General features: G+C 42.2%; 1 protein-coding gene across 2 annotated transcripts in view; it reads left to right on the top strand.

Moving 5' to 3' along the window:
• GALK2 (galactokinase 2) overlaps positions 1-12,086 on the top strand; it is a 135,807-nt gene that overhangs the window by 77,801 nt on the left and 45,920 nt on the right. For both annotated transcript variants that reach the window (XM_070423241.1, XM_070423238.1), the window contains exons 6-7: positions 8,056-8,154; positions 10,834-10,986. In XM_070423241.1, the coding sequence (XP_070279342.1) occupies positions 8,056-8,154; positions 10,834-10,986 (252 nt within the window). The remainder of the gene's footprint in view (positions 1-8,055; positions 8,155-10,833; positions 10,987-12,086) is intronic.

The following is a 12,086-nucleotide window of genomic DNA, read 5'->3' as shown; positions in this document are numbered from 1 at the left end:
CTGCTGTGCTCATTTAGGGAACAGGCTGTCATTGTCCTCAGGCAACTTTTCTTTGAAGTGAAAAAGCAAAGTTACTCATCTCTGAGTGACTGCTCTTTGTGTTAGGGATGTGAAGAAGAAATAATAGCCTCCTTCTTCTTCTTTTTTAAATTAAAGCATCTGATTTTTTTTTTTAACCTTAGAATTCTCCAAAATGTGTACGAGTTAGAGCTTGGTCATCAGCCATGTTACCAAACAAAGCAAGTCTAAATCCAGTCTCCTCTAGGCTTAACTCACTGCTATTTCATGAAGAGTTTCTCCGACCTGTCTGGGCTCTACCTAATAGGTTTGCCAATTTGGGGAAGAATTTGAAAATACCCCCAAGTAAAAACCCAGGGATTTTAAAAGTTAGGGTGGAAAAGGACTTCAGGGGGAAAAGATATTTGAGGCAAAGAAAAGTCAGGGGAGCCATTAACATTTTCTCTTACCTAAGACTAGAGGCCTGGTGCACGAAATTCATGCACTGGGGGGTGGGGTTCCCTCAGCCCAGCCTGCCCTTCTCACAGTCCGGGAGCCCTCAGTGGATGTCCTACTGACGGCCACAGTCTGGCAGCAGAGGCTCAGAGCAGGCATCGTGTGTGTGTGTGTGTGTGTGTATGTGTCCGCTGGGGACCTGCCCCCAGCCACATTGGAGGCTCAGAGCAGGCGCTGTGTGTGTGTGTGTGTGTGTCTGTGTCTCTGCTGGGGGCCTGCCACCAGCCACTCCATGGAGGCTTGGAGCAGGCACCCCTCTGTGTTGATCTCTCAGGCTCCTGGCCTCCACTGCATGTTTTTCTCTCCCTTGAGCTGTGGTCAGTGTCGGGTGCTGCCTGCAGGCTGCGCTTTCCTGCTCATGGATCACCAGATCACTTCAGAGACCGGGGGCAGGCCCGGCTGGGTGCTGCCTGTGGGGAACTTTCCTGCTCTGGGATCACCATGGCGATCCCAGTAGCAGGCCCACCTAGGGGCGGGCCGCCCTCCGCACTTGTCTGCTCTGGGATCACCATGGCATCCCAGGAGCAGGCCCACCTGGGGGCCCCCCGCCCTCCGCACTTGCCTGCTCTGGGATCGCCTAAGCCCGGCCGCCCAGGGCCACACTGGCCCAGATGGCTTCTGGCGCTGGCCAGCCCTGCCTGCAGTATGCAAATTAGCCGACATCTTGGATGGCAGTTAATTTGCATATGGCACTGATTAGCTCATGGGAAGTATAGCGGAAGTACGGTTAATTACCCTTTTTGTCTTTTATTAGATAGGATATATCAGTCAAGGCCATAGTAGACAATAGATGACACACTCAGTAATAAAGGAGAATTTATTGCATGGGGACTGTTTGCAAAGGTGTAGATACAGGGCAAACCCAGGACTAGTTATAACTGAATTGTTATTGTTCTTGGGCCTTAAGTGATCTTGGCAGGGGGTGACCTTCCAACCTGGACCCATTCCCTGCCAGAGTTCTCTGTTGGGAGAACCCAGTGGGAAGTAGAGTACACAGGAGCTTGTTGATGTAGTTTATGCTGGGCTGTCTCCTGAGGCAGCAGGTGGGTGGACAGCAGATCTGGAGGGCAAATCACACACCGGTTTTACACTTTCTTTTGAAAGACTTGTTCACCTGAAGACAATATAAATATTGTGAACTTCTTGAGGGAAGACACTGTCCACTTGTCTGAAGGACACTACTAGTATTTAAATGATTGTTGAACGAGTGAATGGGCCTGTTCCTTTTCTTCATTTCTCTTGACTTGCATTTAGGGTGGGCAGCAATAGCTGGATGATACTGTCTTGGCTAGGGTCTGTGTTCTGAATAGCAAGGCTATACCATAGGAAGAGATTAACATTTTCTATCTAAGTAATTATTCTACTTTTAACAGTATTATTAGTAAATCTGCTAAACAAAGATAGAGTTTACTGTATTAATAGCTTGAGTCTTTTTGTATTACTGTTTAAAAAAATAAATATCCAGGTTTAGTAGGCAATGCTTTCATGAATCTTTAGCCCTTCTTAGTGACTGTTAAATCTAACCCTGTAATTTTCCTCTTACTAGAGCCCCACTGGCCAGCAGATGGGTAAGCTGTTTAATTCTGGAGCCCACTTGACTTTTGGCTCTTACCCAGGCTGCTTCAAGAGAAGAACCACACAAAGGACCAAATTAGCCTCATTAGCTGTCTTCAGGAGCTTTAAAAGAAGGTTTATGAATAATGCCAGGTTTCTCCTAACTGTCCAGAGGGCAGAAGTCAAAATAGAAATGAGTTTATTGGCTACAAATTTTGGAAGAGTTTCTCATGCAGTCAAATTATCTTTCCTAATGATCCTTCTACGTTAGTAATTTGCGGGAAGGGAGAGAGCTAAATGTCACAAGTGAGTAGTTTTGACGTTTCTGGAGCACTCAGGTATAAGAGCAGAAGAAAATATATGGGTGGGAAAGGGAGAGATTCCCTTCTTGGTTAGAGCTTTGCTGTTCTTGCTTGAGGGTTTTCAGGTTGTGTGTGTGTGTGTGTGTGTGTGTGTGTGTGTGTGGTGGGGAGATAGGAAAACTGGGTGAGTCTCAGAGAAGAAGATATCCTCTGCTAAATAGAATTAGATCCTAGAATTTGAGTCAGTCTGTCCTTGAAGTTAACTTTCAATAGGCTTCTGTCCACACTTCTGTTAATGTGTTTTGTTTTTAAAACATGTTTTTATGGATTTCAGAGAAGAAGGGACAGAGAGAGAGAGAGAGAGAGAGAGAGAGAGAGAGAGGAACATCAGTGGTGAGAGACTCATTGATCAGCTGCCTCCTGCCTGCCTCCCACTGGGGCATGTGTCCTGATTGTGAATCAACTGTGACCTCCGGTCCACAGGTCCATGCTCAACCATTGAGCCACACTGGCTGGGCTGTTAATGTGTTTTGACAGCGCCTTCTTATTCTCATGAACTCTTGATATTTTACATAATTTAATTTTGTGTGGAGTGTTGATTTAGTGCCTCTGCAAATTGCTCTGCCTAATTACAACTCTATTTCCAGTGTCCCCAAAGACAGAAAAGACATGGCAGGCTCACACGTCTACCTCACCTTACCCAGAATGACAGGCATTCTCTGTTCCCACTTGTACCCACTGCTGTTAAGTTTCCTCCATTAATGGTTCTCTGGGTTCAGGTCATGCCATCTCTATTTAAGGCTATGGGCCTCGCTCTGATGTTTGCTTATTTTCAGAAGCATGCAAGAATTTGAGATAAAAACAACACACACGTTTGTTTGTAGTTTCTTTCCACCTCATAAGCATTTAGGATTTTACCTTTCTGCTTTTAGTATGGGGGTGAAGGGCTAGGGCCACTTGGGAAGCCAGCCTGTGGGCCTACAGTTGAAGTTTATGCACAAGGATGTTTTGTTTGGCCAGCAGGGGCAAACTCTACCCCATTGAGACTGAAATGCCTTAAATCAGTGGTTCTCAACCTTCCTAATGCCGCGACCCTTTAATACAGTTCCTCATGTTGTGGTGACCCCCAACCATAAAATTATTTTCGTTGCTACTTCATAACTGTAATTTTGCTACTGTTATGAATTGTAATGTAAATATCTGATATGCAGGATGTATTTTTATTGTCACAAATTAAACATAATTAAAGCATAGTGATTAATCACAAAAACAATATGTAATTATATATGTGTTTTCCGATGGTCTTAGGTGACCCCTGTGAAAGGGTCATTCGACCCCCAAAGGGGTCGCGACCCACAGGTTGAGAACCGCTGCCTTAAATGGAACATACACTCTCCTCATTGCCCCAGGGTCCATTACTTCCTGTTGTTGAATTCGTTCTTCAAGGGGCATCAGAATCTTTTAAGTTCTCTTTCCCTGAACACTTTAAAAAATGGTCCTGCTTGTGGGGACGATTACTTCATAAGTTACATAAATGTCTAATCACTATGTTGTACACTTGAAACTAATATAACATTGTATGTCAACTATAATTGAAAAATTAAAAAATATTTAAAAAAAGAAAAAATAATAATTTGACCCCTCCAAAAATAAAAAAATTAAAAAATGGTCCTGTATTGAAGAATAACTATGTCTGTTTGTACATTTGGCTGGGGAATTAGCTACTCACTTGTGCAAATCAAGTGATTTCCTTGTTCATTGTGTAAAAATAATAAAATTAAGAATTGTATGGTGCTTTATTATTTATGAAGTATTTCTATTTAATTCGTTGGGTATTTTTTTGTATATTATGGATGGGAGGTAATATAGTATGATTAAGGATATGGGCTCTGGAGTTAGACAGTTTGAGTTTGAATTTGAGCTTTAGGAATTGCTAGTCTAGTTTCAGCTTATAAACCCACTCAGTTTTCTCATCTGTAAAATGAGGTGGTGCCTATCTTATAGAGTCATTATACAAAGTATATAATTCATGCAAGACAATTAGAATAGTAACTGACTCATAGTTCGTGCTAAGTAAATCTTACCTACTAAAACTATTATTATTAACTAGAGGCCTGGTGCACAAAATTTGTGCACTCAGGGTGGGGGGATCCCTCAGCCCAGCCTGCACCCTCTTGCAGTCCGGGAGCCCTCAGAGGATGTCCAATTGCTGGCCTAGGGAGGCTCCCACCACTGCTGCTGCGCTTGCCAGCCATGAGCCCAGCTTCTGGCTGAACGGTGCTCCCCCTGTGGGAGTGCACTGACCACCAAGGGGCAGCTCCTGCGTTGAGCGGGATCAGGCCGAAACCGGCTCTCCGACATCCCCTGAGGAATCCCGGATTGCGAGAGGGTGTAGGCCAGGCAGAGGGACCCTACCGGTGCACGATTGGGGCTAGGGAGAGACACAGGAGGTTGGCCAGCCAGGGAGGGACTGTGGGAGGGCTCCAGGGAGTGTCCGGCCCGTCTTGCTCAGTCCCAATGGGCTGGACCCCAGCAGCAAGCTAACCTACCGGACGGAGCGTCTGCCCCCTTGTGGTCAGTGCACGTCAAAGTGACTTGTCGACTATCTGCCCCCTTGTGGTCAGTGCACATCATAGCGAGAGTTTGAGCAGCCTTAGCATATCATTAGCATATTATGCTTTGATTGGTTGAATGGACCACTGGATGACTGGACACAGCATATTAGACTTTTATTATATAGGATAGTACATGAAGAAATGGAAACTTGAAAAAATTAAGAAATGTATTTAAGGTAACACAACTAATTGGGCTTTAACCAAGATTTGGAAGCACTGGGTATTGGTTTCTTTTCTCTGTATTTACTGCTCAATTCCTCATGCATTCTGGGTGGACTGGAAAACAAGTCATCGTTCTTCTTCCAACTTCTGTATTTTCATTTTGTTTCCTCACACTTAGGACTCATGGGTATTGTCTGTCCAGTCATGAGCTCTGTCTGTCAGAATTTACCATGAGAGGTAGTAAGGCATAGGGATGCCTACAGCCCTGCAGGTGGTGGGGACTTGACAGAGATTTTGGGGACTTTGGGGCCCTCTGAATTCTTCCTACATAGATAGTCTGAAAAATTAACCTCCTATTTCTATTAAAGTATTCAGTTATTGCCATACATCAAAAATTTTAAAAAAAGTGAGAATAAATACTTCTTAATGCTTTAGTTTTTTTTCCTCTTAAGAGGGAGAATACTTAAATTTTGGTGACCTCATTTGTCATTTTACATTCCTTTGAGGTAGTGGAAAAAAGGTGATATTATCTTCACTTGTGGGGAGAAGTAATTGAAGACCAGTGTGAAAAGAATACCGGCTTTGGAGTCAGGCAGATGGGACTCAATTGCTGGCTCCTCCATTTTCTGTTATATTTCCTAGTTCCATTGTCCTCATCTGTATAATGAGGATAAGCAGAGTGTTGTTTGGAGCCTCAAGGATACAGTGCTCACAAAAGGGATAAGAAGTATGTAAGTGTGGCTGTCATTGTGGTTGTGTGGGGATGACTTTTCACACTGGTCCAGGGTCACCCTTAGGTGGGAACTCAGGTCTGGTCATTCCTTATTGAATGCTGTGCAAACTTCTTCACTGGAGTTGTTTATTTACATTTTAAAATCCAAGGGTTTTAACCTTTTGATTATTAATTTATTTTTAATGTGCCTGTTATAGAGAGGTTCTGTATTCAGCTGGCCACATGCAATGCCTATTATGTCAAAATCCCAAATTTACCTTGTTTCACGAGGCAGAGTTAATGTTAGTGAATCCACATGACCAACAAGGAATATAACACAGAATCCGTCAGGTGATGTTTGGGCAGCTTTCTCAGAAAGCGAAAACAGCATGTTTATACTGAATTACTATGTGGTCAGCATTGTGTGAAGTAGGGGATACAAAAGAAACACCTTTATTTCTCTCTTGCAGGACTGACAGTGTTTTGGGGTAAACTGATATGATTGAAACCTAACATGATTAAAGAACAATAATAAACACTATTTGATCCAGTCATGTTAGTTAAGTTGGTTCTGATCTGGGCACTGCATGGGCTCATAGATTGGTGGATCAAGATACAAGAACACCCATACTTAAAGCTGGTTTGATAAACAAGAGTAAGGTTTACAGGGTGCAGAACAGAGGTTATGTGGTGTGTGTGTGCTTTTGGGTCGTGCTTGAGTTGATCCTGATGACTAGTGGGGGATGCTGGACAGAGGAATACTGAGCGAGGAGGACAGAAAATCACATTTTTAAAGTCACTGAGACACGAGAGAGCCTGGGGATGATGAAGAACAGCATTTGCTCAGTATTCCTGATGGCCTGAGCTTAGGGTTTATGGGTTTAGTGGTGGGAGAACGGGTTGGAGAAATGAGCAAGGGATAAGTCATTGAAGACCTTGTGTCCCATGCTGAGAAGGCTGAGCATGAAGGCATTGGCAACCAAGCAGGCAAGAGATGATCATAGCAGTGTTTCAGAATGACCACTCTAGGAGGATCTTCCAGCAAAACAGGTGAGAAGTAGGGCCTGAATCAATTCTTAGAAGAAAGAGAAAATGAATAAATATAAAATAGTAGAGTGAGTAAATAGGTATACTCATTGTAAGCATTGTAGGAGTTTAGAGAAAGGGGATGCTATAGTGGGAACAATATTTGAGGGACACTCTCATGGAGGCAGATTTGAGTGCCAGCCCAGTGACTTGCCTGTAGTAGATAGCCAATAAGCTGGGTATTGAATGGCAATAAGATTTATATGAGAGAAAGACATAATGTGTGAAATGGTCAAGGAGACAAATCTAACTGGAAAAGAGTGGTACATATACTAGTATACACATTGATTGTATATTTTTGGAAGACTTTGAAATGCCAGGTTAAGGAGTTTAAACTTAATCAATAAGAAGCCACTGAAGATTCTTAAACAGATATTTTGATACAGTAGAAATGTGTTCATATTTTGGGCCTCTTCATCTTGGTTGAAGATGTTTTTAGTGAAATGACACTAATTCTGATTCTTACATTTAATGGAAATGCCACAGAGACAGAATTAATTTAGATTGGGAAATAAAGTCAGATGACCCCACTTTGGCTGTGGGGAGACTGTGGAATAGTTCATTGCAGGGAGACAGAGGGCACTGAGGCAGAAATGAATCAGTGCACATATGAGATTTTTGATGATACCAGTCTAGAGAGGGATGGAACAAATATAAAGATGGGAGAAAGTGCTTGCCCTGTGGAGTCTTTTAAGGGCAGTAAATACACGGCATGCACAGTCACTATCTCCATCCCATACCAGGCACACAGTGCTCCAGGCAACTACTATCAATTGCTCACAGTTGGCACTGGAATTCAAACCTATCTGTCATGTCTATAATAAGAAATGAATGATATGCCCTGGCTGGTGTGGCTCAGTTGATTGAGCATAGTCACATGCACTGAGAGGTTGCCGGTTTGATTCCTGGTCAGGGCACATACCTGGGGTTGTGGGCTCAATCCCCAGTAGGGGCTCTGCAGGAGGCAGCCAATCAATGTTTCTCATTGATGTTTCTCTCTCCCCCTCTCCATTGCTGTCTCTTGGAAATACATTAAAATTTTTAAAAAAGCAATGAGTGAGAAATAGATTATGGTTGTACTCGTGATGCAAATCAGTTTTTATTTTTCCAGGTGGAACTTGCGGAAATCTGCGCCAAGAGTGAGCGGTATATTGGCACCGAAGGAGGAGGGATGGACCAGTCCATATCATTTCTTGCAGAAGAAGGAACTGTAGGTGGCATTGAGCTGTTTGGAAATATCAGCTAGGGAAAGTTCACACAGAGAGGAAGGTTATGAGATCCCTAGCATGCTCGATTTTGGGCAGTCTATTCTATTAGACTCTATTGTAGCATGGTTTTCTTCTCTCCTTTGTAATTCAAGGCTACCACCAGTTCACCTATTCTGTTTCATGTTGATCACCTTTCCCATAAGCTTCCAGGCTCATCCCTCCAGTCTGTTTTTCTCTTGTGTTTAGGTTTTTTTTTTTTCTTCCTCCTAATTCATTGTTAGGAGGATTTCTCAATTCCCTAGTTGTTGAGACCTCTTTTCCCTCTCTCGTCCTAAATCACTTCATCTCATGGCATTTCCTAATCTCTTGTTGGTTTTAAACCCAAATGTTAGTTTTCTTACCACATATATTCACAACCCCTCTTTTTACAATTTACTCTTTGGTATCATTTTTCTCTGTCAACATTTTTGGGGTTTCAGCGGTGGGGAAAAAATGTTGACAGTAAGCCAGGAATGAATTCCTTAGCTAGATACCACTTCCCCCTGGCTATCAACTCCTTAGACAGAGCAGAAGTTTTGGGTTGTTGGTCATAAAGTGCCCACTTCCAAAGTAGAAGCAGGCATTATTTTTTTTGTTTCTTTTTATTTTATTTTATTTTATTTTATTTATTGATTAAGTTATTACATAGGTGTCCTTATCACCCCATTGTCCCCCATGCCCCCCCGCCCCCTCATGCCCTCACCCCCCTGTTGTCTGTGTCCATTGGTTAGGCTTATATGCATGCATACAAGTCCTTTGGTTGATCTCTCCCCCTTACCCCCTCCCTCCTTCTGAGGTTTGACGGCCTGATCGATGCTTCTCTGTCTCTGGATCTATTTTTGTTCATCAGTTTATGTTGTTCATTATATTCCACAGATGAGTGAAAGCATGTGATATTTATCTTTCTATGACTGGTTTATTTCGCTCAGCATAATGCTTTCCAGTTCCATCCATGCTGTTGCAAATGGCAAGAATTCCTTCTTTTTTACCGCAGCATGGTTTTCCATTGTGTAGATGTACCACAGTTTTTTAATCCACTCATCTGCTGATGGGCACTTAGGCTGTTTCCAAATCTTAGCTATTGGTGAATTGTGCCGCTATGAACATAGGGGTGCATATATCCTTTCTGATTGATATTTCTAGATTCTTGGGATATATTCCTATAAGTGGGATCACTGGGTCAAATGGGAGTTCCATTTTTAGTATTTTGAGGAAACTCCATACTGTTCTCCACAGTGGCTGCACCAGTCTGCATTCCCACCAGCAGTGCACAAGGGGTCCTTTTTCTCCACATCCTCTCCAGCACTTGTTGTTTGTTGATTTTTTGATGATAGCTATTCTGACAGGTGTGAGATGGTACCGCATTGTTGTTTTGATTTGCATCTCTCGGATGATTAGTGACTTTGAGCATGTTTTCATATGTCTCTTGGCCTTCCTTACATCTTCTTTTGAAAAGTATCTATTTAGGTCCCTTGCCCATTTTTTGATTGGGTTGTTTATCTTCCTTTTGTTAAGTTGTATGAGTTCCCTGTAAATGTTGGAGATTAAATCCTTATTGGTGATAACTTTGGCAAATAAGTTCTCCCATGCAGTGGGCTTTCTTATTGTTTTGTTGATAGTTTCTTTTGTTGTGCAAAAGCTTTTTATTTTGATGTAGTCCCATTTGTTTATTTTTCTCTTTAGTTTCCATTGCCCTAGGAGCTGTATCAGTGAAGAAATTGTTTCTGCATATGTCTGAGATTTTGCTGCCTGTGGATTCCTCTAGTATTTTTATGGTTTCCCATCTTATGTTTAAGTCCTTTATCCATTTGAAGCAGACATTTCTTTAAAATATTTTCTTAGTTTTTCATCAGATTCCTACAGGCTTGGCTATTTTCCCAGAATACCTGGATTTTTTCTTAAGAATATTTGTTGTTGATTCCCCTAAGCCAAAGACATGAGGCATGAGGAAATTTGGTTTAATGCTAAGAAAATACTCTGGGTGTTTTGGATGAGACCTGACAAGCAAACATGATGGCACGAGTCCTGATGTTAATGTAAGTTAGATGTAGATCTGAACAAAGTCCCAATTCTTTGGGCTTGCAAAGCACTTTACAATCTGACTCCTACTTTACCCCTCCTATCTACCCTTTCACCATGCCTCCCCCTTCAAACTCTAAGCTTCAGCTAATTTTCAGTTTCCAAAGCTCAATGAACACTTCATGGTGTTTTTCCACCTCTGAGCTTGCTTATGCTTTTCCCTCACCCTGACATCCTATTTGGGTAAAGACACCCTCTGCCTGTCCTACTCTTGCTCATCCTCTAAGACTCAGTTTAGATTTTCCTTTTTTCAAGGGAGCCCGCTCTAGGCTATATCTGATCAGGTGTTTTAAGTATGTGTCTGTGTAGCACCCTGCCCTTTACAACCATTGTAACAACCTGGAAATGTACTTGTCTACCTGACTGCCTTTCCCACTAGGTTGTAAGCTCTATGAGGGCAGGGACAGTGTCTATCTTGTTCACTGTTGTATCTTCTATGCCTAGTACAGTAACTGGAAGTCAACGAATAATACTTGAATGGCAAATGCATTTTTAGGAAAAAATTTACTAAGATAAATAAGTGCATAAATGGTTAAACATTTTCTGAAATTTTCTTCCAATAGGCCAAGTTGATAGAATTTAGCCCGCTGAGGGCAACTGATGTGAAACTCCCCAGTGGAGCAGTGTTTGTGATTGCCAACAGTTGTGTGGAAATGAATAAGGCAGCAACCTCCCATTTCAACATCAGGGTGATGGAGTGTCGGCTGGCTGCAAAGGTATGAACTTGGCAAACTATTGACCCTTAAAGTAAGCTTTCTCTGGTTCTTATTCTCTTTGTTCCTTATTACTTTATCTCTTTAACTAAAATCAGGGAAACATTCTGACTGCAGCAACATTCTAATGGAAGGACCTTGGGTTTAGAGCAATCTTCCAAACTTAGGAGATAAATAAGCCTATAGGTGTGCCCTGCAACCTCTAGCTATTGAGAAATATATGAACTTCACAATTGAGTCTTCTAGAGTAGGACTGGGGAAAAGAGGACAGCTTATGTATGTGAAGCACAGGCCATGGATTCAGTTTTTCTGTGGAGAAAGCTAGTTGGAGGTGATTGATGGGAAGTGACCCTAGCTGATTTTGTTTCCAGAACAAAAGTGATGGCAGCCTCAGTCCTTGGTCCTCCTACATGTACCATTTTGTATTGGGCCATCACTGGTTACTCTAAAAATATAGGCTTGGTGCAACCCTCCCTGTGCCCAGAAGAGTCCTACATGTCTACTGGGAAAAAACAAACCACAAGGGAGTCCTGCTAGTTCTTTGTTCCACATTTTAGAAGACCCTTGCCAGTCCAGCCTTAAATCTACTGAGGAAGTATTCATTGAATACTTGTTGATATACAAAAGGATTCAGAACATAAGACTAGAGAGAGTAAAGAATTAAAGTTATGTGGATAAAAAATCCCTTCGTACATTATATTAGTGTCTAACCACTATGCTGTACACCTGAAATGAACATAAAATAATACTGAATGCCAACTGCAATTGGAAAAAAGAGAGAAAAAGATAAATAGGAGATGATTAGTATGTGATCAGGTGGTATATAACCAGGTGCCACAAATTAAATGTTATGGAGGATCCAGCAAAGCTCATGATATGACTAAAAAGTGAAGAGAACTGAGGCTGGGAGCTGGGTAGTGGCATCTGGGTCAGGAGCTCCACTGTGCTTTCTCCTAATCATTCTTCAAATAGCGGTTAGAATGATGGTTTAGAAATTTAAATCTGATCAGGCAATTCCCCTACTTAGCACCTTTCAAAAGCTTTGCATTTCATTGGAATAAAATAAAGTCCTCATCACCAGCTGGAGAGCCCTGCAGGATCCA

Source organism: Myotis yumanensis, unplaced genomic scaffold (assembly GCF_028538775.1).
Source record: "Myotis yumanensis isolate MYYU_CA2020_CCGP unplaced genomic scaffold, mMyoYum1.0.hap1 SCAF_1, whole genome shotgun sequence".
NCBI classification, from domain to species: Eukaryota; Metazoa; Chordata; class Mammalia; order Chiroptera; family Vespertilionidae; genus Myotis; species Myotis yumanensis.
Note: the sequence above shows the minus strand (reverse complement) of the source record. Positions and strands in the feature narration are given on the sequence as shown.